The 24301-nt window shown below is 37.5% G+C and overlaps 1 protein-coding gene across 6 annotated transcripts in view; it reads left to right on the top strand.

Annotated features, from left to right (window-relative positions):
* The window catches only part of CEP135 (centrosomal protein 135), a 106321-nt gene that overhangs the window by 27027 nt on the left and 54993 nt on the right, over window positions 1-24301 (top strand). For 3 of the 6 annotated variants that reach the window (XM_016951704.4, XM_016951705.4, XM_517281.9), the window contains exons 4-11: window positions 318-485; window positions 3325-3466; window positions 5787-5871; window positions 10184-10312; window positions 11552-11767; window positions 14969-15034; window positions 17196-17334; window positions 20676-20899. In XM_016951704.4, the coding sequence (XP_016807193.1) occupies window positions 318-485; window positions 3325-3466; window positions 5787-5871; window positions 10184-10312; window positions 11552-11767; window positions 14969-15034; window positions 17196-17334; window positions 20676-20899 (1169 nt within the window). Of the gene's footprint in view, window positions 1-317; window positions 486-3324; window positions 3467-5786; window positions 5872-7813; window positions 9689-10183; window positions 10313-11551; window positions 11768-14968; window positions 15035-17195; window positions 17335-20675; window positions 20900-24301 lie in introns of those variants that run through there. The other 3 variants (XM_063808871.1, XM_016951706.4, XM_054683114.2) reach the window with 3 other exon arrangements.

Here is a 24301-nt window from a genome sequence, read left to right as displayed (position 1 = left end):
ATTCAGTAGAAAACTTTATCTAATCCATGGTATGAATTCATAATCCTTTAGCTTCAGACCCAATTTACTGGATCAAAAGCTATGATGTACGTTAGGCTAATACAATAGCTGAAAAATGAAGATTCTTTTTTGTGCTTAGTGAGTTATTTGCAGTTTTGTTAATAATAGTAGAAGAAGGAATAATTGTCAACTAAAGCATGCATAAGAAGCAGGTGGAGACTTTTAAATTGATATGACTTTTTGTATTTTGTGAAGTGGAAAAACTTCATTGGATTTCTTGATCTTTAAAATGTCCTTTGAATCTTTTTCATTTTAAGAGTTGAAAACTTCATTGAAGAAATGTGCACGTGAAACAGCTGATCTGAAATTTCTGAATAACCAATATGCTCATAAACTCAAACTGTTGGAGAAAGAGAGCAAAGCTAAGAATGAAAGAATTCAACAACTTCAAGAAAAGAATTTGCATGCTGTAGTACAAACTCCAGGTAAATCGATTCCTTCTCGAGACAAATTATACACATTTAATCTTTTAACGATATTAACACCATTGACTAAAGTAGGACTTTGGATTGGATTTTCATGCTTAGACTTTAGTGTTTGAAAATATATATTGAATAGACCGTAAACTTCTTGATTTATTTCTAATGATCCGGGTAGTAATTTATACATGTGCTTAGAAATGTATGTAGTATTAGTTACTTAGATACTAGTCTAACTTTAATGCCCAGAGCTTTCTCTAATCAATATTTTAAATTCTTTTTTCTATTATTATTATCATTATTATTTTAGTTGTAAAAGTAATCCATACTCATTAAAGAATTTGGAAATTATGTACTTTCTTAGTTTATTTTACTATTTTTAGCATTATGCTTTGTAGTTATAGAGCAAGAAAAGGAAATGATGGGTCCAGGTGCAGTGGCTCACACCTGTAATCCCACCACTTTGGGAGGCTGAAGTGGGCAGATCATTTGAGGCCGCTTCAAGACCTGTGTGGGAACGTGGTGAAACCCCACCTCCACCAAAAATACAAAAATTAGCTGGGCATAGTGGCGCAAGCCTATAGTTCCAGCTACTTGGGAGGCTGAGGTGGGAGGATTGCTTGAGCCTGGGAGGCGGAGGTTGCAGTGAGCTGAGATTGCACCACTGCACTCCAGCTTGGGTGATAGAGTGAGACCCTGTCTCAAAAAAAAAAAGGAAATGATGGGCCACATCCAGAGTTGGTGATTGTTCAGCAGGTATGGGTTGGTGGTAGAATCTACAATATTAGTGACAAAATCATTAAGATAGCTGAACCATGGGATCAAGATTATGAAATTAAGTGAGTAACAGGGGGCTGCTGGATTATGAGGCTAGGTCAAGACAGATTAAAGAGCATCATGAGTACCAAAAGTAATTTGTTTGCTATGAAGATTGCAGTCAGAGTGGAATTTTGGAGTTGAAGAACTAGAAGCCAGCAGAGTTCTGAGTGATGACAAAGGCCAAAGTGTAGTCATCTTATTGTGTGCCTGAAGTTGAGGGGAGAGGAGACTCCTGAGAGTGGACAGATTAGAACTGTGAAGCCAGGTGGGGGACGACTCAGTGGAGTGTGAGATAGTTTAGTAAATGAGATAGATGGACATGGGGACTGTGAGCAAAAGGCAGAAGAGACAGAGAAAAGTGGGAGTCAACCTTGAAAATAACTAGAAGATTAAGGCAAAAAAGAGGATAATCAGGTTTCCTGAGGAAAGAATGGGATAGACTCCGGAGAGATTCAAGATGTATAATCAATATAGTGAGTAAATGTAGATTTGGGAAACAGAGGAATTCTCAGACTTCTCTTTCGAGTGAATGAGTTAGGTGGAGGATGATACTATTTCTTAAGTTAGAGAATGTGGGAAGCAGAGCAGGAGTCCACTTTTGGATGTGTGGAGTATGCTATACCCACAAGACATTCATGTCTAAATTTTTGGCAAACAGTAGGATATGTAGATCTGTTCTCAAAAGTGTGGGCCCTGGTGGAGATGCAAATTTAAGAGTCATTGGAGTCTCATGGTAATTGAAGCTATGGGTGTAGTAAGAATTATCTAGTGAGATTATGTAGACTGGGAAGAGAGGAGACCCAGAGTCAGATGTGAGGGAAATTGGTATTTAAGGGACAGGTGGAAGAAGACAGTTTCTGAAAGAAACTGAGGAGCCACCAAGGAGGAAAACCAGGAGGTAAAGAAAGAAGGAATGGTTAGCTTTGTTCAGGTGTGTGAACAAACAGGTCATTTAAATACTTTTGGCCCAGTTTTCTTATCCTTAAAACTCCTTTTGTATACTCCTACCTCTGTAGGACTATACAAAATTTGTTAGAATTCTAATGAGACAAAATTGTGGATTATGTTTGTTCTTCACAAGGATCTGCTGGTTTTTCAAATACACTTCTAATCTTGGCAAAATCCTTAAAGAGATAAATTGTCCATGTGTTTTTGACCAAGACAAGATATATCTAGCCATAAGAAAATTTAGTCCTGCTACTTGTAGAGATTAAGAAAACATTCCCTCCTAATTCAGATTATAGCATGACTTTATATTACAGATGACATTCCATTCATTCTAACTTTGCTACTTACAATTTCAGTTATCTTTTATGTTGATATTAGCTAATAACCACACATATTTTAGTTCTCACTGCCAGTTTTCTGCTAGGGATAATTTCTTGAGCTCATAATAGTGAACACCACAGGCACATTCAGCTTTTTTTTTTTGAGATGGAGTTTCACTCTTGTTGCCCAGGTTAGAGTGCAGTGGCGCAATCTTGGCTCACCACAACCTCGGCCTCCCGGGTTCAAGAGATTCTCCTGCCTCAGCCTCCCAAGTAGCTGGGATTACAGGTGCCCGTTACCACGCCCAGCTAATTTTTTTGTATTTTTAGTAGAGACGGGGTTTCACCATGTTGGCCAGGCTTGGTCTCGAACTCCCAACCTCAGGTGATCCACCCGCCTCGGCCTTCCAAAGTGCTGGGATTATAGGTGTGAGCCGCCATACCTGGCCACATTCAGCTTTTAAACTTGCCAAAGTCTTATCCCCATCTAGTGGGCAAACATATTAAGCCTGGGCATATATGCCAAGCTTGCAGGCATATAAAACTTGTTTGATAACCGTGTCTTGTTGAGGTTTTTAGGAATGCATTGTTTAGTTAAAGATCAGGGTGGATATTTATATATTGATGGAGAAAATATTTTGTCAATATGTGTTATGAACTGCAGACACACTTTATAACCGAAAGGCTAACCTGGAATATTTAATTCTAAGACATGGTTTTGTTTCTTCTTAGTTTTTTAAGACACTCATTCTTTTTAGGTGGCAAGAAAAGAAGTATTGCTTTCAGGCGCCAGCGTATGCAAATTGATGAACCGGTTCCTCCCTCTGAAGTCAGTTCATATCCAGTTCCTCAACCAGATGACCCTTACATTGCAGACCTCCTTCAAGTGGCTGATAACAGGTGCATTAAATAATTCTTTCTTGGCTTGAGTTAATCGAGCACTCAATTAGCTGTAAGTTTCTTGATAGGAGGGCTTTTTTTCTTGTTAACTGTTGTGTCTCCAGTGTCTAGCACAGAACTTTGCACCGGCACTCAGTAAATACTTCCAGATTGATATAAAATGTTTTTACTTGTTTTGAAACTTTGATCAAATGGATCATATATCTAAGGTTTCTGTTCATACTGGCTTAAAAATTATTGCCATCAAGAACCTGTTTAAGTAGAGCTGCTTTGACATTTTGTGTCGTCTCCAAGTAAGAGGTATCTTTTGCAAGAATCTTTATTGCTTCAGATTTGTGTCAAATGTCAGTTAAATATGAAGAGATGTGTAACTGGATTTGAAATTCCTTTCTTAATGGTTTCTCTAGCTCTGTGTTTATATTTCCTTACATTTGAATCATATATAAATTCCATTTGATTGAAATGTTATTAAACCTTCTGGGCAAGGCACTGTGTAAGTGCTCTGAGGATATAAAGATGAAGAAGATGGTGTTTCTGTTTTTGAGAAGCTTGTAGTCCAGTACTAGAGATGAGATGAGAAATTCACAAAACACCATTAAGAAAATTATAAGAGGCTCAAAGGAATGGATGAGCACTAGTCTCCATGGTGATAGCTGGAGAAGCATTTCAAACTGTAGAATACACTAATGGAAATAGTTCATGCAGGTAGCTTTTTATTTTGTAGATTATACAGAGAATGTGGGGGGTTTTATTAATCTCAATAGATAAAGCTAAAAAAAGAGCACTGGGACCAGGTGCAGTGGATCATGCCTGTTAATCCCAGCACTTTGGGAGGCCAAGGCAGGAGGATCGCTTGAACCCATGAATTCAAGACCAGCCTGGTCAATATAGTGAGACCTTTTCTCTACAAAAAATTTAAAAATTAGCTGAGCATGGTGGCATGCACCTGTAGTCCCAGCTACTTAGGAGGCTGAGGTAGGCAGATCGCTTGAACCTGGGAGGCAGAGGTTGCAATGAGCTGAGATTGAACCACTGCACTTCAGCCTGGGACACAGAGCAAGACCCTTTGAGCTACTGATTAGGATCTCTTCACTCAGTTGTCACATAATATTTTTATATAGTTGTTTGACCTTAACTGGGAAGTGTTTTGTTCTTATAATCTAGGACTTTTCAGACAATATGTTTGTATTATTTAGGGAATTATTTGGGCTGCATAAGTGACATTAGTCTTTTTTAATTGTCCTGTTTAATTTATATATGCACATTTTGTTTGTATTCAGAGTCATTCATGCATTTATATGAGTGCAGTTGCATACATACTCTTCTCCTAAACCTAGATTAGTAGAAAATGTTGGTTCCAGTTAACATCAGGTACAAGCCGTATCCAGCCTCATTTACTCCACCCCATGGAAAATCTCTTTTAAAAACAAACCTGGGGCTGGAAGCACTGTGGTTCACGCCTGTAATCCCAGCACTTTGGTAGGCCGAGGCAGGAGGATTGCTTAAAGCCCAGGAGTTCAAGACCAGCTTCGACAATGTGGAAAAACTCTCTCTCTACAAAAAATTTAAAAATTACCCAAGTGTGGTGGCATGTGCCTGTGGTCCCAGGTACTCGGGAGGCTGAGGTGAGAGGATTGATGGAGCTGTGGAGGTTGAGGCAGCAGTGAGCTGTGATTGGGCCACAGGATTCTAGCCCGGGTAACATAGGAAGGCCCTGTCTCAAAAAAGAAAAAAAAGCAGACCTGGCTTCAGGCTTTGTCTTTCCAATATGAAAATGGATTAATTATGTCGTAATGTACCTGAACAATTCAGGTAATTTGGACAAAATCTTGATTCTGTTGGAATTAACAAGTTCCAGAAGGAATAGGTTTTTTGCTATAGTTACATATGATCTTTTTTCCAGGGTTTCAAAGTAGTAGTAGACAATACAGGGTTAGGGTCAGAAAACACATTTTAGTTTCTTATTTCACTTACTAAGTCTGTGAATTGTGGAGTAAACCTCAGTTTTCTAAACCTAAGAATTGGCAGCAGTACCTCAAAGAATTTTCCTGGGGATCGAAATGCAATAGTGAGGTGTTTCTTGCACAGTGTATCTGAGTTTCAAATTATTTACTACTCAGTTTTAAATCTGTTGTTACAAACCAACTCTCCATGATGATGTACTGTATTTTATATTGATTTGGGGACCCTTTGGCACAGTACGTCCTACCTGTTTGAGAAGCTGAAAGTATAGAATTTATGAAATAACACATCTAGCTTCGTTTCTTATTTTGTATTTCTTAACAAAAGTATATTGGCATTAATTTAAAGTGCTTTTCAGGATTCAAGAACTTCAACAGGAAGTCCACCAGCTACAAGAAAAGTTAGCAATGATGGAAAGTGGGGTGAGAGACTATAGCAAGCAGGTAGGATTTTTATTTACTTGCATAGTAGGGATTGAGATAGGTATGCTGTGATTGTAAATAGAATTGGGTTATATTTGAAATTACTGATACTGAGTTTTTATACAGCTTTCCTCTTTTTCATCAGGTTTGTTAATAGAGTTAATAGCTGGAATGGCTTAGGTGGCTTTACTTACTTAGCCTGTCTCTTCAAAAAATTTAAAAATTAGCCAAGTGTGGTGGCATGTGCCTATGGTCCCAGGTACTTGGGAGGCTGAGGTGGGAGGATTAATGGATTGAAGAGCACTTATTTACTCGATTCTCTTCACTATTCATTGAGGTGAATAGTAGTTTTTTGTTTGTTTTTTCTTTTAGCTGAATCATCTATCTCCCCAAATATAATTTTATAACCATATTACCGTTTTCATCTCAGGAGACATTTTATTAAGTGTGCTATGTTTTATAATTGTATTTTTGTGATTTTTTCTACTCTTATTATATATTTTGTCATATTGAACACCAGTCTCTTAGAAAGTTACTCTTTTGTGTTGCTAATTTTGTTGTTTGTTTTCTCTATAAGCAGAAGTCCTCATACAACAGTTTTCTGAAGAATCAGGAGAATTAGTAGATGCAGAGTTATATTATAACCATAGCAAGCTTTGTCTTTTCATAATTTCTATTGATGTCTTGGCTAAATTCTGATTTGGGTAATTATAGGCTTGTTTTCTTAATATGCTTCTTGAAGGTTAAATTGGGTAACATGTTTTTCATTTTCTGCATTGACTGCATTTTTTTTGAGTGATCTGCACACACAAATATAGATGTAACTTAGGTGTTGGTATAACTAAATCTTTAAAGTGTTTTGAAGATTAGTTGGATAAAAATGGAGTTAAAGAAAATTGACCAGGCATGGTGGCTCATGCCTGTAATCGCAGCACTTTGGGAGGCTGAGGCTGGTGGATCACTTGAGATCAGAAGTTTGAGACCATCCTGGCCAACATGGTGAAACCCCATCTCTACTAAAAATACAAAAATTAGCTGAGGTTGTGGTGTGTGCCTGTAATCCCAGCTACTCAGCAGGCTAAGGCAGGAGAATCTCTTGAACCTGGGAGGCGGAGGTTGCAGTGACCCGAGATTGCACCACTGCACTCCAGCCTGGGTGACAGAGACTCTGTCTCAAAAAAAAAAAAAGGAAATCATAATGTCAACCAAAAAACTTACTTCATGAAGAGATGTTGAAAATATCCAATATGCACGAGTTTAATATTACTGGCATTTTTTCATTTTATAATTACACTTTCATTTTTTTCAGGTACTTTATGAACATAAACTTCTTACCATCTCTGTGAGGTGGCTGAAGTGTTTGGAGAAAACAGCTTGACTACTCTGATTAAAGCCACCAGTTTATTGTGGTTTGCAATCTTAGTTGAGCTTACTCTGCTGCCTATCAGTTATTTGTCTTTTTTTGCTGGAGTTTATTCTTTCTCAGCACATATTCCAGATTTTCCTGTTTTTAAGCTGTTTTCCCAATTTATATAGTACCCATCTTCGGCCGGGCACGGTGGCTCACGCCTGTAATCCCAGCACTTGGGAAGGCTGAGGCGAGCAGATCACCTGAGGTCTGGAGTTGGCGACCAGCCTGACCAACATGGAGAAACCCTATCTCTACTAAAAATACAAAATTAGCCGGGGGTGGTGGCGCATTCCTGTAATCCCAGCTACTTGGGAGGCTGAGGCAGGAGAATTGCTTGAACCCGGGAGGCAGAGATTGCGGTGAGCCAAGATCACACCATTGCACTCCAGCCTGGGCAACAAGAGCGAAAACTCTGTTTAAAAAAAAAAAAAAAAAAAAAAAATCCATCTTCTGAGAATGTCACCTTGTCTCAACTTTCTATCTCTACCTTTAAAATTAGCCATATTTGTACTCAGGCTATCTTAAGACTTGGTAGGCAGGGTATTGTTCTTCCTGTTTAAGGCTGAGTTGCCTGTGCTCTCGACCCCATTTCCTCTTTTTTCCTTAGGACCTTACTTTAATCAATTATTCTTTTTTTCTTTAACAAGTACTTATATAACCACTTTACAATGATTAATTAATTTAATCTTCATAACAATCCTGTGAAGACGTACTTCTATTGTCATAGCTAACATCCTTTTTAAAAAACTCTTATTTTTTTTTTTTGAGACGGAGTCTCACTCTGTCGCCCATGCTGAAGTGCAGTGGCGCGATCTCGGCTCACTGCAAGCTCTGCCTCCTGGGTTCATGCCATTCTCCTGCCTTGGCCTCCTGAGTAGCTGGGACTACAGGCACCCACCACCACACCCGGCTAATTGTTTGTATTTTTTAGTAGAGACAGGGTTTAACTGTGTTAGCCAGGATGGTATCGATCTCCTGACCTTGTGATCCTCTCACCTCGGCCTCCCAAAGTGCTGGAATTACAGGCATGAGCCACTATGCCCGGCCAAAAAACTCTTTTAACTACCTCCCCCTCTTGAGGATTCCTTCTCCCTCTCTATGCAGACTTCTCCAAAGACTGTCTTACTTGATATCTCCATTTCTGTCTCTGCTTCTCCACCTCCTGCTCACTCCTTAACCTATTGTAGTCTTGTCTTCTGCACTCACTATGTGAACTGGTCTAGTTAATTACATTAGTAACATTAATTGCTAGATCCAAAAGGATACTTACAGACTTTGTTTTCTTGACCTACTCTGTGGTATTTGATATTATTGATAATTGCTCTTTGAAACTCTTCCATGACTTCATTTTTTTCCAGTTTTCTTTTTTTTAAGCCTCTTTTTTTTTTTTTTTGCTTTTTTTCAACTGTCCACTCCCTGAAATATTACTGTTTTCTTGGATTCTGTCTTTGACCCCTTCTCGTCTTATGTATCTTTTTCAAGTGTCCTCATCTGCTCTCTTGGTTCAAAATACTGCCTGTATATTGATGACTCCTTCATCTCTCTCTGGCTCAAACTTCTCTGCTAAACTCCAGACCCATATACCCACCTTTACATTGGGCATTTCCACTTGGGTGTAGTCTTTTTGTACTCATATGCCTTGTACTGAACTTTTTCTCTTCTGGTTTCGACTCCTTTATTCTCTACTTTGGTTGGTAGCATCAATGTTTGCCCAAGTGCACATTCTGTATTCTTTCTAGATCTCTTTCTCTTGCCTTCACATACCACTCACCAAGTTCTGTCATTTCTCCTGGCTAAGTGCTTCTTAAACTTATTTCTTCTGTTCTATCCTCTACCACTGTTTTATTTTAGTTATTAATTGTTTCTTATGCATTTCTGCATTAGGTCTCCATGCCCCTGCCTCTGTTTTTATTCCTGTCAATTTCATCCTTTAGTCCAGCATAATCGTAATTAGTTTTGTCCTAATTCTTCAGACATCTCCAACTACTAGATCCCATGCACATTACATCCAGTCATACCAAGCTATTTCTGCTGTCTCAAACATTCCATGTTTTTGTTGCTTTTTGGTATGTTTGGAATGTTTGGTTATTTATTTAAGAAAACCAAAGCTTGGGCCAGGAGTGGTGGCTCACGCCTATAATCCCAGCACTTTGGGAGGCCGAGGCAGGCGGATCACCTGAGGTCAGGAGTTCAAGACCAGCCTGGCCAACATGGTAAAACCCCATCTCTACTAAAAATACAAAAATTAGCCAGGCGTGGTGGCACATGCCTGTAGTCCCAGCTACCCAGGAGGCTGAGGCAGGAGAATTGCTCAAACCCGGGAGGCAGAGGTTGCAGTGACCCGAGATCATGCCACTGCACTCCAGACTGGGTGACAGAGTGAAACTCCATCTCAAAAAGAAAAAGAAAAAGCCAAAGCTTGAAAGTGTGAGCCTTTCCAAATTCTTACATAAATAACAGATAATTAAATTCACCCCAGTTTCCTATTCTTTTTAATATTGAGGTTCAGTAGCAACTTACTTTTCTTAGTGTGTTACACTCATTCATTTATTCTACCAGGAACTGAAGTAGTTGAGATTCAGTTCTAGTACTTGAGCATGTATGTAATCTGCTAGCAAGTTTCTTTTTATATCAACATTGTTAAATCTTAAAGGAGGGAAAAAAATACAAAAATTAAATTAGGAAGAATCTATGTAGTAAAAATACATATGAAAGATATAGTGACAGCATGTCTGTTGACATTTTCTATGTAATTTATTTTTGTTCTGCATTTATGCATATAATATATGGACACAAATGTGAATGTTAATCTCTTGTATACATTGGTACATAAGAAAATATATCCAAATAAATGTTTGTAGAGTGTTAATCATTTGGTTGAAAACCAGATTTTTTAAAATGACAGCATGACTATATCTTCAGATTGAGCTAAGAGAACGAGAGATAGAACGACTGTCAGTTGCTTTGGATGGTGGTCGGTCCCCTGATGTCCTTTCTCTGGAGTCTAGAAATAAAACCAATGAAAAGCTTATTGCTCATTTAAATATTCAGGTAATGGCTTTTATAATTATTTCACTGAGTGTATATAATGGTGTTTATAATAAACACTATATGTTAATAATGGTCTATGGGTTTGTAAAAGTGGCAGGAGTTGTTCACTGAGGTATTATTTGCAATGGGAAAAATTTGATAGAACCATAGTATCCAGAAATAGGGTGGAGTTATTGAAAAATCATGTTTTCAAAGACTAATGAAGCAGTAATTAACATGCACCATAACATTAACAATTTAAAGGAAGAGAATAAACTCTGGGCACATGATTGCCAATTTGCTTTTAAGAAAATGTATATATGGACTTGGAAAGAGAAAACAAAGAGAATATACCAAAGTATACTAACAAAGCTTATCTTTCTGTGGTGGGATATTCTCCTTTATGGTTTTCTCTTTTTCTTTTTTAAAATTTTTATGAGTATATATTTATTTTATAATGAAAAAATTTAAAAATATATATAAAAATTAAATACCTAGCTTTTATCTACTTACGTAGTGGATTCCTTTGCCATGCATTTGACCTAAGGCTGAAAGAGCAGGAGAGTTCCATGCAGTGTGACACATGAACTTTAGAAATTTTGGTATGACAGAGTTGCCTGGGCTACAAACAGAATATAGTAAGTAAAAAATATCAACAGTAGCTCTAGAGGAGTGCTGTCCCATAGAAATATGATATGAGCCATATATGTAATTTAAATTTTTCTAGTAGCAGCTTGATTTAAAAAAATAAAGAGGTGAAATTAATTGTAATAATATATTTACCCCAGTATGTCCAAAATATTATAATTTCAACCAGTAATGTTTTTACATACCTATTTTTTTGTTTGTATTATCTTTGAAATCCTGTGTATATTTTACAGTTATAGCACATCTCAATTTACACTAGCCACATTTCAGATGCTCAGTAGCCACATGTGGTTGCTAGAGGCTACTATATTGAACAACACAGTCTGTTATCATCTTGATATTCTTGTTGTATAGAACTCTGTATTGGGAAAAAGTTCACACAAATTTCTTCTCCTTTCTATGCTTGAAAATCAAAGCCAATGGATATGTACTTTCATTACACTGCACATGGTCAGTTTTGTAAATAACAATATAAATTTGCAAATATAAAATAGCTGTAGTTTTAATCTTCAATAATTTTTAAAATATAGTTTTTTGAAGTATTATTTGGAAAGTCAGTGTTTAGGATAATTTTCCAATTCATATACCTCATAAATTACAACTCCAATTTAGGTTGACTTTCTTCAGCAAGCTAATAAAGACCTGGAGAAGCGTATACGAGAGCTTATGGAAACCAAGGAAACAGTGACATCTGAAGTCGTTAATTTAAGTAACAAAAATGAAAAACTCTGCCAAGAATTAACTGAAATAGATCAGTTAGCACAGCAGTTGGAAAGACATAAAGAAGAAGTGCTTGAGACTGCTGATAAAGAGCTTGGGGAAGCAAAGGTAATGAATGATATGTGTAGATTGTGAGAGTGTTCATTAATTCTCCTAGCACACAGTAAGCTTGATCCCTTTTGATATCTGCATTCAGGTTTTTGGTTTATTTTGTATGTCTGTTTTTGTTTTTTTGCTTTGGTAATTCAGGGTTTTCTGAAGTGTTGTTTACACCCTGTAAATGATTGTATTTGTTTTAGTTGTTTGAGTGTCTCTCTGAAGCACACCTATTCTTAGGATGGATCTCCAAACTCTAGTCTGTTTTCCTTCACGATTTTTATCTCTGCCCCTTTATCTATGCATTGTGAGAGAGCTTTTGAAGTTTCCCCTCTATGTCATTTTTGCTCAAGAGTCCTTTTTTTTTGAGACAGAATCTCTGTCTCCCAGGCTGGAGTGCAATGGTGTGATCTCGGCTCACTGCAACCCCCGTCTCCCGGGTTCAAGTGATTCTCCTGCCTCAGCCTCCAAGTAGCTGGAATTACAGGTGCCCGCCACCATGCCCAGCTAATTTTTGTACTTTTAGTAGAGACGGGGTTTCACCATGTGGGCCAGCCTGGTCTCGAACTCCTGACCTCAGGTGATCCATCCACCTCAGCCTCCCAAAATGCTGGGATTACAGGCGTGAGCCACCACGCTCGGCTTGTGTTTTTTGAGACATGGTCTTGCTCTGTTGCCCAGGCTGGAGTGTGGTGGGACAATCATAGCTCACTGCAGCCTCAACCTCCTCAGGCTCAAGCAATCCTCCCATCTCAGCCTCCTGAGTAGCTGGGACTACAGGTGCATGCCACAAGGCCCAGCTAATTTTTTGATTTTTTACAGAGATGGGATCTCACCATGTTGCCCAGGCTGGTCTCAAACTCCTGGGTTAAGCAATCCTCCTGCCTCAGCCTCCCTAAGTGCTCAGATTACAGGCATGAGCAGCCATGCCTGGCCACCAAGAATTCTTTAAAAGTGTTTTTAAAACTGTGTATGTCCTTGCACATTTTTAAGTTGGTAATTATAATAACATTTTTCATCTTTTAAGTTTAAATGGAAAGGGTGATATTTCCAGTCTATTTTAAATATAATATCTTAAAATAAAACTATTTCATTGTTCTTTTAATTATAGCCAGTAAAATCTAAATGATCCTTTCTCCTTGAAATTTCCATAGAATTTTATCTTGTTTCAACTAGTTTTATGCTTGAAAATCTTTTCATGATCATGCTATCATACATCTGTACAATAAAAAGAATAAATTTAAAAAGAATGAATTTTTTTTTATTAAAAAAAAATTCTGACAGCCTGATGGGAAAAAAAAGAAATTTTTTATTTTTAAAAATTTCCTGTAACTGTAAGGTTCAAGGTGTTAACATTTTTATCTGAATAGTGTCATCATTACAATTATTAATTATCAGTGGGTTAAAGTGACAAATATACCACAAATGTTGATATTTATGAAATAAAAAAGTAAAATTTTATTGGAAATACATCTCTTAATGAATTATAATGGGAGAAAATAGTGTCTTATTTAAAGCCTTTGGCCAGCCCCAACATTTCAGATTATCTTTTGATCTGGTACTCTAAAAGTTTTTTATATCTTGAGACAGTGCACTATTGGGGTATGAATGAGATACATGCCATTCTTTGAACATTGAGAGAAAGGCATTTATAAAAGGGAGGGTAGGAATGCAGAACTCACATGATAGCCAGGCCACAAACAAATTATTAGGTAGATCATTTTTAAGAAGCACTGAATATGCAGATTAAGGATTCAGATGCTGATTCCTTAGAACTATGTGCATACCATAGTTTTATGTAATACTTGGAAAGTGTTCAATTTATCCCAGGAGTAAGTATAATCCAGTTTGAAGACCACTGCTGTATATCACCGAATTGATTTTATATAGTGCCACCTCTACTAATTAGTGGAATAGAAGGAAATTACCTCAATATTTTAAAAACCATGTGTGAAAGGCCCACAACAAACAATCATACTCAGTGGTGAAAAACTGGAAGTTTTTCCTCTAAGATGAAGAACAAGGAAGGATTCCCACTCTTGTCACTGCTGCTCAACATAGTACTGGAAGTCCTAGCCAGAGCAGTTAGGCAAGAAAAGGCATACAAATTGCAAAGAAAGAATAAAATTATCTCTGTTTACAGATGGCATTTTATATGTAGAAAGCCTTCAACATTCCACAGAAACCAGAACTAATAAACTAATTCAGCAAAATTACAGGATACAAAATCAGCACACAAAAATCAGACGTTTTTCTATACACTAAGAATAAACTATCCAAAAAGGAAATTAAGAAAGTAATCCCATCTGCAATAGCATCAAAAGGAATAAAATACTTAGAAATAAACTTAACCAATGAGATGAAAAACCCGTACACTTGAAAAACTATACAGCATTGCTAAAGAAGTTAAAGAAGACACAAATAAATGGAAAGACATTCCGTGTCCGTGGATTGGAAGACCCAATATTGTTAAAGTGTCCATACAACTCAAATTCAGCACATTCCCTATCAAAATCCCAGTGGTGTTTTTTTTTTTTTTTTGCAAAAATAGAAGAAACTTCTAAAATGCATATGGAATCTCCAAGGACCCCAGACCACCAACACAATCTTGAAAAAGGATATAATGAGTACAGTTTTAATTCTGTTTTTGTGGTTTTAGTTTCATTACAACACTCCTATATCTCATCCCTCTCTTTTTCCACCACCTTTTGCATCTTCTATCCTTGTGCACACAGCATGCTAAACACAGCTTCCCATGTCCCATTGCAAATGCTGAGAAATGACAAGTTGGCTCAACAAAATGTTCCTATTGGGTCATAATATTTTGATCTTGGCATTCTGTTCTCTCAGTTGCAGTATAGAGAGGATCCAGGTTGGTAAAAGCAGGTATGGAGAAAGCAAATAGGATAGGAAAATCAGGAAATGACAGTGCCATAGAATTACCACAAAATTTAAGGCCCGAGGAAGATCCTACAAGGTGCTCAAGTGGCCTTCTTCAGATGTTGCAAGTAGGCTCCTGTAAACATTCGGGATACCAAAAGATTAAAGAGAAGCCTCAATTTTGCCTCTTCGTTGAAATTGATAGGGATAAAGCCTCAGATCTCACTGGTAAGAGGGAACGTGAAGTAATTGCAAAATTACTTGATCTATTTGCATATGACTTAAGTATTCTTAGACTTTTAAGTATATACCTAATAGGCTTTTTATTCCTAGAAAGAGATTAAAAGAAAGCTCTCTGAAATGCGGGATCTTGAAGAAACAATGGCAAAACTTCAGCTGGTAAGTTGATGTCATGTTGAATTGCCAGCATTTTCAGTAAGAAAATTTTTATGGGAGGCTGAGGTGGGTGGATCACCTGAGGTCAGGAGTTCGAGACCATCCAGCCTGATCAACATGGTGAAACCCCGTCTGTACTAAAAATACAAAAATTAGCTGGGAGTGGTGGCGCATGCCTGTAATCCCAGCTACTTGGGAGGCTGAGGCAGGAGAATTGCTTGAACCTGGGAGGCAGAGGTTGCAGTGAGCCGAGGTCACACCATTGCACTCCAGCCTGGGCAACAAGAACGAAACTCCATCTTTAAAAAAAAAAAAAAAAAAAAGAAAAAATTTGTATGCTTTGTTTTATTGCTCAGCTCCTGACAACCACTAATCTACTTTCTGTTTCTGTAGATTTATCTATTCTGGCCATTCCATATAAAAGGAACCATATATTTTGTGTCTGGATTCTTTTAGTAAGCATAATATTTACAAGGTTCATGCATGTGGTAGCATTTATGAGTACTTCATTCCTTCTTATGGCTGAGTAATATTCCACTGCATGGACATGCAAGTTTATATTTTTATAATTCCTTAATTTTATGTATAGTAGGTAGCTGCTAGAAATTTTACATTCTTTTAACTACTTTATGATTTGTTAGTTGACTAATATTAAAACCAGGAGTTAATTACTTGAAATATTTGTTGATTAACTTGAAATATTTGTTGATTATTACAAAAGGCACTCCATCCTCTTTTATTTATTTATTTATTTATTTATTTATTTATTTATTTATTTTTTGGAGACAGGGGCTTGCCTTGTCACCTAGACTGGAGTGTGATGGCATGATCATAGCTCCCTGCAGCCTCAAACCCCTGGTGCTCAAGTGATCTTCCCACCTCAGCCTTCTGTGTGGTTAAGACTGCAGGCATGTGCCACCGTGCCTAGTTTTTTTTTTTTTTTTTTAGTAGAAATGAGGTCTTACTATGTTGCCCAGGATGGTCTCAAACTCCTGGACTCAAGTGATTCTCCCGCCCCGGCCTCCTAAAGTGCTAGGACTACAGGCATGAGCCACTGTGCCCAGCCCAGTCCTCTTTTAATAGCTTTGTTTGGTAATACAAACCATTTTCCTAGTCACATTTCTTGTTCTGGTAGTCTTCAAATAACAAAGGAAGTAATCATCCCAACAGAAGCCTAAATGTAGCCTACAGAAAAAGCGTATAGTCCTATAGTCTGCAACTAGCAGAAAGAGTGTCTTGCTTATAAGGTAGAAACCGGGTAGTCACCCAAATGATTGAGGATTTTAAAAAAATAACCTGTTGAATTGGAAGAGTTTTCTCTAAGATTGGAAATAAAGGTAAATACTAATTTCCAAGTTCTTTCATTATGTATACTTTTTATACAGTCTAGCTGCAGTGTCCTGGTGGCATAAGTCAATTAAAAAGGAAGCATGAGAGCAAGGGATTTTTGCTGTTTGTTCACTGCTAGTTGTATGTGCACTAAATGTTGGATGTGATTCATAATACTTGTCTCAGAACTGTGACCAAGTTTTAGTAGTGTTGGCTTACAGTAAGATGTTGCCGTAGTTACTTTCTTACCTTTCTTATTTTTTCTACTAATGCAAGATTCTATGTATTTTTAAGATAAGAATGATAATATTGATAGCTAACATTTTTTAAGTACTTACCGTGGTGGACATGTTGGATACCATGGAAAGTACTTCATAACCATAGATTCATCCTCGCCAGTGAATCCTTAGTGTCCTGGTCTTATTATCCTTGTTGTGCATATGAGGCTGAGAGAATAACCAGTATAGTTATAGATACACTGTGTGTGGTGATCTTAGAAGAATTTATCTTACTACTGCTCTCTTAAACATGAAAAAGCTTTAAATTTTTTAATCATATAAGTATATATTCATTTAGAAAAAAATAAGACAATATGCTAAACTAACTAGAAGAAAATAATTCTCCCACCCTCAAAGAAGCATTGTTGATATTTGTGTTTTCAGCCACAAATGATAATTAAGTTTAATTGAAACCTTATATTTGACTAATTAAGTATATGTACACACACGTGTATGTAAATTGCTGTTATATAAATGTGCTTATAAAAATCTATCTTAAGTGCGATAATATTTTATAAAGTTGTTAGAAATCTTAATTATAGTATTAAAATTTGCAGGAATTGAACTTATGCCAGAAAGAAAAGGAGAGACTGAGTGATGAACTCCTTGTAAAATCAGACCTAGAAACTGTTGTTCATCAGCTTGAACAAGAAAAGCAAAGACTTAGCAAAAAAGTTGAAAGTTTTGCAGTTACAGGTAAGATGTCAAATTTTGATAGCTAAAAAATGATTGTGATTTCCTCTTGATGTATTGTTTTTCTTAGTATTCATTCATTCATTCATTCAATAAATATTTGTTGAGTGCTTACCATTAGTCAGAAACCATAGTAGTTACTGTAGATACAGTAGAAATCTCTCCCTCAAGGACCTTAGAATTTTTATGTTTTGGCTAGTTTATACAGGGAGCCCTGCTTGAATATTTTGCAATAGAAATGTGTCCTTCTTTGAGACAGGCTAATAATAGAATTAAATAAGACTAAAGGGAAGGCTATTTTGATAGTGGAAAATTGAAGTACAGAATCTTTTCAAGGAAATGCAGTTATATTATCTTAAAATACACACACATAAACACACACACAAATTGAAATAGGCTAACTTTCTACAGGTACCAGTTCTAAATGACTTGGCATCAGGAACATATAAGAATTCATTCGGCTGGGCGCAGTGGCTCACACCTGTAATCCTAGCACTTTGGGAGGCTGAAACAGGCGGATCATCTGAGGTTGGGAGTTCAAGATCAGCCTGGCTAACATGGTGAAACCCCGTCTCCACTAAAAATACAAAATTAACTGGGCGTGGTGGCACGCGACTGTAATCCCAGCTACTCAGGAGGCTGAGGCAAGAGAATCGTTTTAACTTGGGAGGTGGAGGTTGCAGTGAGCCTGAATCGTGCCACTGCACTCCAGCCTGGGTGACAGAATGAGATTCCATCTCCAAAAAAAAAAAGAATTTATTCATTCATTAATTTGACCGATGTTTATGAATCACCTCCTGTGTGGGTGTGTGCCAGGCCCTGTTTTTGAGTGCTGGGGTGTATAGTGGCAAACAAAATACATAAGGGCCCTGCTCTTGCAGAGCCTTTTTTCTTGCTAGGGAAACAAACTAATGGCACATAAATTAAGAAGTTAATTTTAGTTGATAAGAGGTATTAAATTAGAATGGGAGGATGTGCTAGAGATTGAATGAAGTGCTCAATGACAATACACCAGCAATATGAAGATCTGGGGTCTAGTTTTCTACGCAGAGGAAATGGCACGTGCAGAAGCTTGGTACCATCAAACTCTGTGTGTCTTAGGAAGTGAAAGAAAGCCAGTTACTGTATTAAGAAGAGTCTCTATCCTAGGCCCATGTGGATAATCTGTTTGAACTCCTCTCTACTTATTAGCGTGTAACTTGAGCATGTTACTTAAGCTCTCTGTGCCTCAGTTCCCTATCTGTGGGGCTAATGATGACACCTACCCTGAAAAGTTGTTGTGATAATTAAATGAGTTAATATGTTGAAGTGCTTAGAACCATGTATAAAAGTTTAAAACAGGCTGGGTGCGGTGGCTCACGCCTGTAATCCCAGCACTTTGGGAGGCCGAGGCAGGCGGATCACCTGAGGTCGGGAGTTCAAGACCAGCCTGACCCACGTGGAGAAACCCCATCTCTACTAAGAAAACAAAAACTAGCTGGGCGTGGTGGTGGGTGCCTGTAATCCCAGCTACTCAGGAGGCTGAGGCAGGAGAATCGCTTGAACCCGGAGGCGGAGGTTGCAGTGAGCCGAGATCGCACCATTGTACTCCAGCCTGGGCAAAAATAGTGAAACTCTGTCTGAAAAAAAAAAAAAGTTTATTTTTCTTTTTGATAGCTATGTGTGGCCTATCATTTCAGTGTAATCTTTCAACTGTCTCAAACTCTCTTGTTTCCCTGTGTTTTGGGTGCATCCCCCTGCCAGATACCCAGCCATGGATGAGCCAAACAGTTTACCTTCTACACTTTTATACATGGTCAGCTGTTTGAGTGTGCACCAGGCACATTGAGAGCACTGTAAATTAGATGGTCCTGAACCTCAGCAGACTGCTCAGCGCTGTATGGAAATCTTACACTGTTCTCTTAGCGTTTGATCTTCCATTCTCCACGGGGGATATTTAAAATGTTTTGCACTGTCAATAAACCCGTGAGTCCCATTTCCCACCTTCATTCTGAGTGGATGATCCTACCTCCAGTTTTCCTAAAAGAAGGAAAGCTATGACAGGGATTCACTCAGTCTTCTGGCCTCAGATTAAAAACGTGTGCATCTTGTTCCTTCCTGTTCAATGCAGGAATGCCCCTCTTATAAAGGGCCGGTGGCTCCATCTATTCTCTGGGCCCTAACTTCTCTAATTTTAAAAACCTTACAAATTAATGATCTCCTCTCCATAGTTTTAATCTTTGTACTGTTTTTTCCCATTGGCATTCACATGCTTACTCTCACCCATTCCAATTCAAAAACTTTGACCCATTCCTATGCAGCCACTCGTTTCTTCTCTTCATAGCATCAGCGTCTTGAAAGGTCAGCCATACTTGCTGTTCTGCTTGATCACCCACTACCCCTTAGCTCCTCAGTCCACTCCAGTTGGCTTCTGTTGCCATCTCTTCAACAAAACTGCTCTTGTTAAAGTCATTCACCTCTGTTATGCTAAATGCAGTGGCTGCTTTTCATTCATTTGCTTATTTGACTGCATTTAATCCAGTTGCCCATTCTTTCCCACTCTCCTACTTTGTTCTTACCTCTCTGGTCAATCCTTCTTGGGGCAAATTTGCCAGTTCATCCTCTAGTTTGCATTGCACACTGTCCTTTTGTAGCTTTTATCCTACTACAATTAGAATAGTTGTGCAGCCTTGGCTATGCTTTTTATACTGTATCCTTAGCTGGTGCTGGGCATGTAGTAAATGCTTAATACATATCTGTTGAATGAATGAAAGAAGAGATGAGAATAAATCAGAATACATCAGGAAAATCATTCCATGCCTCAGAGTTGTAATGAACATAAATTAAATTAGGTTCAACTATATGAAATTGCCAGTATTTGATTACTTTTGACTCATGAAGAGGCAATTTCTATGGTAAAAGCTAATAATTATGTTTATTTGAGTTATTTTGCTCTCTTTGTATATGTGTATACTGTATTAAATTCAAACTTAATTTTAAGTTTGTGCATGTTATGATTGTTTATAGATACATTTTCTTTTAGTGCATTTTCAGGTCCCGGGAAAGTACTATGTGGTAATTTATTGCTTCATTTTGTAGTACTGCATAGTACCCATCTTATGATAAGACAAAAGCAGGGAGACTTGGACCTATTGGACTTTATTTAAACTTTTAATTTTTGCTTTTTTTTCCCTTCTTTCCTCTCAATATTTACCTCTTCAATAGATTTGGTACCTACAGGTGTTATGTAGAACAGTTCATGATTTCTAGTAGCTTTCATTCTAAAAGTTATTAATATAATTTACTTGACTAATCAACATTACGTATACAACATTATTTTAAGAGTTAACCACTTTAATTTACAGAACGACAACTTACTCTGGAGGTTGAGAGGATGAGACTAGAACATGGAATAAAACGTCGAGACAGGTCACCTTCTCGTTTAGATACATTTCTGAAAGGTATAGAAGAAGAACGAGATTATTATAAGAAAGAGCTAGAGAGACTCCAACATATAATACAGCGAAGATCTTGCTCTACAAGTTATAGCGCACGTGAAAAAAGTTCAATATTTAGAACACCAGAAAAGGTAATGTCCCTTTATAAGAGTGGGCCAGAAAGTATCTTTATGAATACATTTTTCTGGTTTATTATTATATTAAATGTAACTTTATTCGTACTTGCTTTGAAAAATCCTGATTTTGATTCTTGTTTTCTTTTATGGCCTGCACTATAGGAACACTACATTAATTAGGAAAATTACTTAAGAACAAACTATAACATATAGATGACTGGAAATTAAAGGAAAGGTTGAATAACTGAGTTGTAGAAGTGCAGTGGCACCTGGCCTTCCAGTACTCATATTGTTGGACATTCCCTCTCTTTTTAGAATTTACTTTCTGTATCAGCTGCATTTTCTCTCTCATAGCAGAGTGGCTTTGTATGCATGGCAGGCAACATGGTTTCATGTCATTTCCAGCCTTGGACCAGTTAGGAAGGTGTGTCACATTCTACTGACCAAGCATCTTCTCTATTAACCGTACTATGGGAGATAGATAGAAATGGCAAGTGAGTGCTGGGGAGATTGTTTTGTTTGTCCACTACAACCATATTTGTAAGTTGATGATCCAAAGATGTTCTCTCTATGTTATTTTCTAATTGCATCTCCCAATGTGTGTATTATTTAAAGTTGACCATGATTCATGAGAGATTAAAATCATGTGTCTCTATTTTAGGTCTTAATTATTTTTAGTGTTTTATGACTATCATTTGAGTTCTTCAGATTTTTCTTCTTTTAAGCTTTGGAGTTCAGGAGTCTTGAAGGCTTATGTGACATTACTTTATCTACACACTAGGTAAAATTAGGGGAAATCTGGGAGTGTAAAGTACTCATTAAAACTCAAAACATTTGATTTCAGACTTGGCCAAATTTACTAATTTTGTCATGTTTTTCCTGAAGATCTTGTGTCCATTGTCAAACAGTTTTGTCTTCTGATTAGACTTCATTTTTTAACCTCATAGGCTAATGGCTGAATTTTGATTTACTGTTGTCAGTGTAAGCACTATACTATGTTATCTATTATAAGAATAAGGCCAGGTGGTGTGGCTCCTGTAATTCCAGCACTTTGGGAGGCCAAGGCGGGAGGATCACTTGAGGCCAGGAGTTCGAGACCAGTCTGGTCAACACAGTGAGATGCCATCTGTACAAAAGAAAAATTAAAAAATTAGCTGAGCATAGTGGCATGCACCTCTTGTACCACCTACTAGGAAGGCTGAGGCAAGGGGATTGCTTGAGCCCAGGAGTTCGAGGCTGCAGTGAGCCATGATCTCGTCACTGCATTCCAGCCTGGGTGACAAAAAAAAAAAAAAAAAAAAGAAAGAAAGAAAAAAAAAGAATGAATTGGTGGGAAAATGCAGTACAGGTTATTAATAATTTATGTTGCTGAGTTTTTTTTAAGTTCCGTATATACTTAGGACTCAGGAAAAATAAGTGACTGAATTGATCATTTTTATTGTATAGAGGAATCTCCCACAAAATGATTGATCAGTTTAATTAAGTTTCAAATACTAAGGAGATAAATATCTCAGAGCTTTTAACCAAAATATTTGATCCATTTGCTCTGTGCTGGATTCACAATTGAAAGACAAATGTGTGAGACATATTGGTAAGGCACTAGTAAAATTAAGTGAAACTTTTCTCCCCTTCAACTTATTTACATTCTTGAAGTTATAATGGTACCTGGCATAGACAAAGAATTTATTTTCTAGAGTTCAGAAAGCCAGGATGTTCAGAGCATTTTAGAGTCCCAATAATAAAGTGCAGGCATGATAGAGGATAGTAGGTAAGTACCTGAATGAAATGGGTGGGGTATAAGACAGTTGTGAGTGCTGGGAACTAGGAAGTGCATTCCCCACCTAAAATTAGCTATTTTATTTTACTTTATTTATTGAGACAGGATATGGCTCTGTCACCCAGGCTGGAGTGCAGTGGCATGATCTTGTCTCACAGCAACATCTGCCTACTGGGCTCAAGCCATTTTCACATCTTAGCGTACTGAGTAGCTGGGACTATAGGCATGTGCTACCATGCCTGGCTTTTTTTTGTTGTTTTTTGTATTTTTTGTAGAGATAGGGTTTTTCCATGTTGCCCAGGCTGGTTTCAAACACCTGATCTCAAGTGATCTGCCTGCCTTGGCCTCCCAAAGTGCTGGGATTACAGACGTGAGCCATGGTGGCCGCCCTAGAATTAGCTGTTTTAAACATGTTCAGGAACACTTGTTGGTAAACCACAAAGATCATTCTACAGCTGGATTTGGTACTAGCTGTGTTTTCAACCCCTGCTTTATGGCAGACTGTTAGGCACAGTGTTGGGATTGTAATAACTCAGAAAAAAATGGACATTTTTAAATATCAATTCTCTATTCCCTGTGTAGGGTGGGTACTATCCTCCTCACCTTGTATTCACCCTGGTTCCCACTGTGAGTTTTGAGTATGGTGTAGGCAGAAGTGCTTTGCAATTGGAGCCTAACACAAGTTCCAACTCCACAAACTGGCTTTATGATGTTGGAGAAGTTACCTAACTTCATGGAACCCTGTTTTCATCATTTCAGAGTGGGGAAAGTGACTACAACTTCTTGTGAAGATTAAATGAGCTAATTTGTCGGTTTTATTTTTAATTGACAAATAATATGTATATTTATAGAGTATAGTTGGATGTTTTGATCTATGTATACATTATAGAAAGATTCAGTCAAACCAATTAACATGTCTGTTTCCTCACCAACTTATTTTTTTGTGGTGAGAATGTTAAAAATCTATTCTTTTAGCAATTTTGAAGTATACAATAGTTATTATTAACTGGTAACCATGCAACACAATAGCTCATTAAAACATTCCTCCAGTCTAACTGAAACTGTGCCCTTTGATCATGAAATAATTTGTGTAAGGACCCAGCGTAACATCTAGTTACCGGTGAATGGTTTATTTCCTTATTATTTGCTGGTTCAAAGCACATCAGTTCTGGTAGAAAGCTAGGGTCAGTTCAGAAGATAAATACTGAGTGCCTGCTCTGAATGAGGCATAGAATACAAAGATGAAGACAGTTCCTGCCTTTACAGCCTTCAGCATTGCGCATGTGTGTGCATGTGCATGTGTGCGTTTAGGGGACAGTGGAGTAGTGAAAGGGTGTTATTCACAATTATACATTAACACTAACAAATATGTACAACAGATATATTTAAAGAAGAGTAGAGTTTCTGCTTAGGGAAGTCAGTCAGTAAATGTTCAGGGAACTCATGTTTTACTGGGTAAACTCATGTTTTACTGGGTACCATACTAGACACTGAAGATGTAATGAAAAAGACCAGGTTCCTACTGTGGCCCTCATGGAGCTTAAATTTTAGTCGTACAGAACCTTATAACCTCATTTATAATGTGTTTATGAAAAAAGTACAGAAAATATTCAAAACACTATAAGAGTATATAGAAGGAG

Source organism: Pan troglodytes, chromosome 3, assembly GCF_028858775.2.
Source record: "Pan troglodytes isolate AG18354 chromosome 3, NHGRI_mPanTro3-v2.0_pri, whole genome shotgun sequence".
Lineage (NCBI taxonomy): Eukaryota > Metazoa > Chordata > Mammalia > Primates > Hominidae > Pan > Pan troglodytes.
The sequence above is the reverse complement of the archived record's forward strand: the minus strand, read 5'-3'. Positions and strand labels throughout refer to the sequence as shown.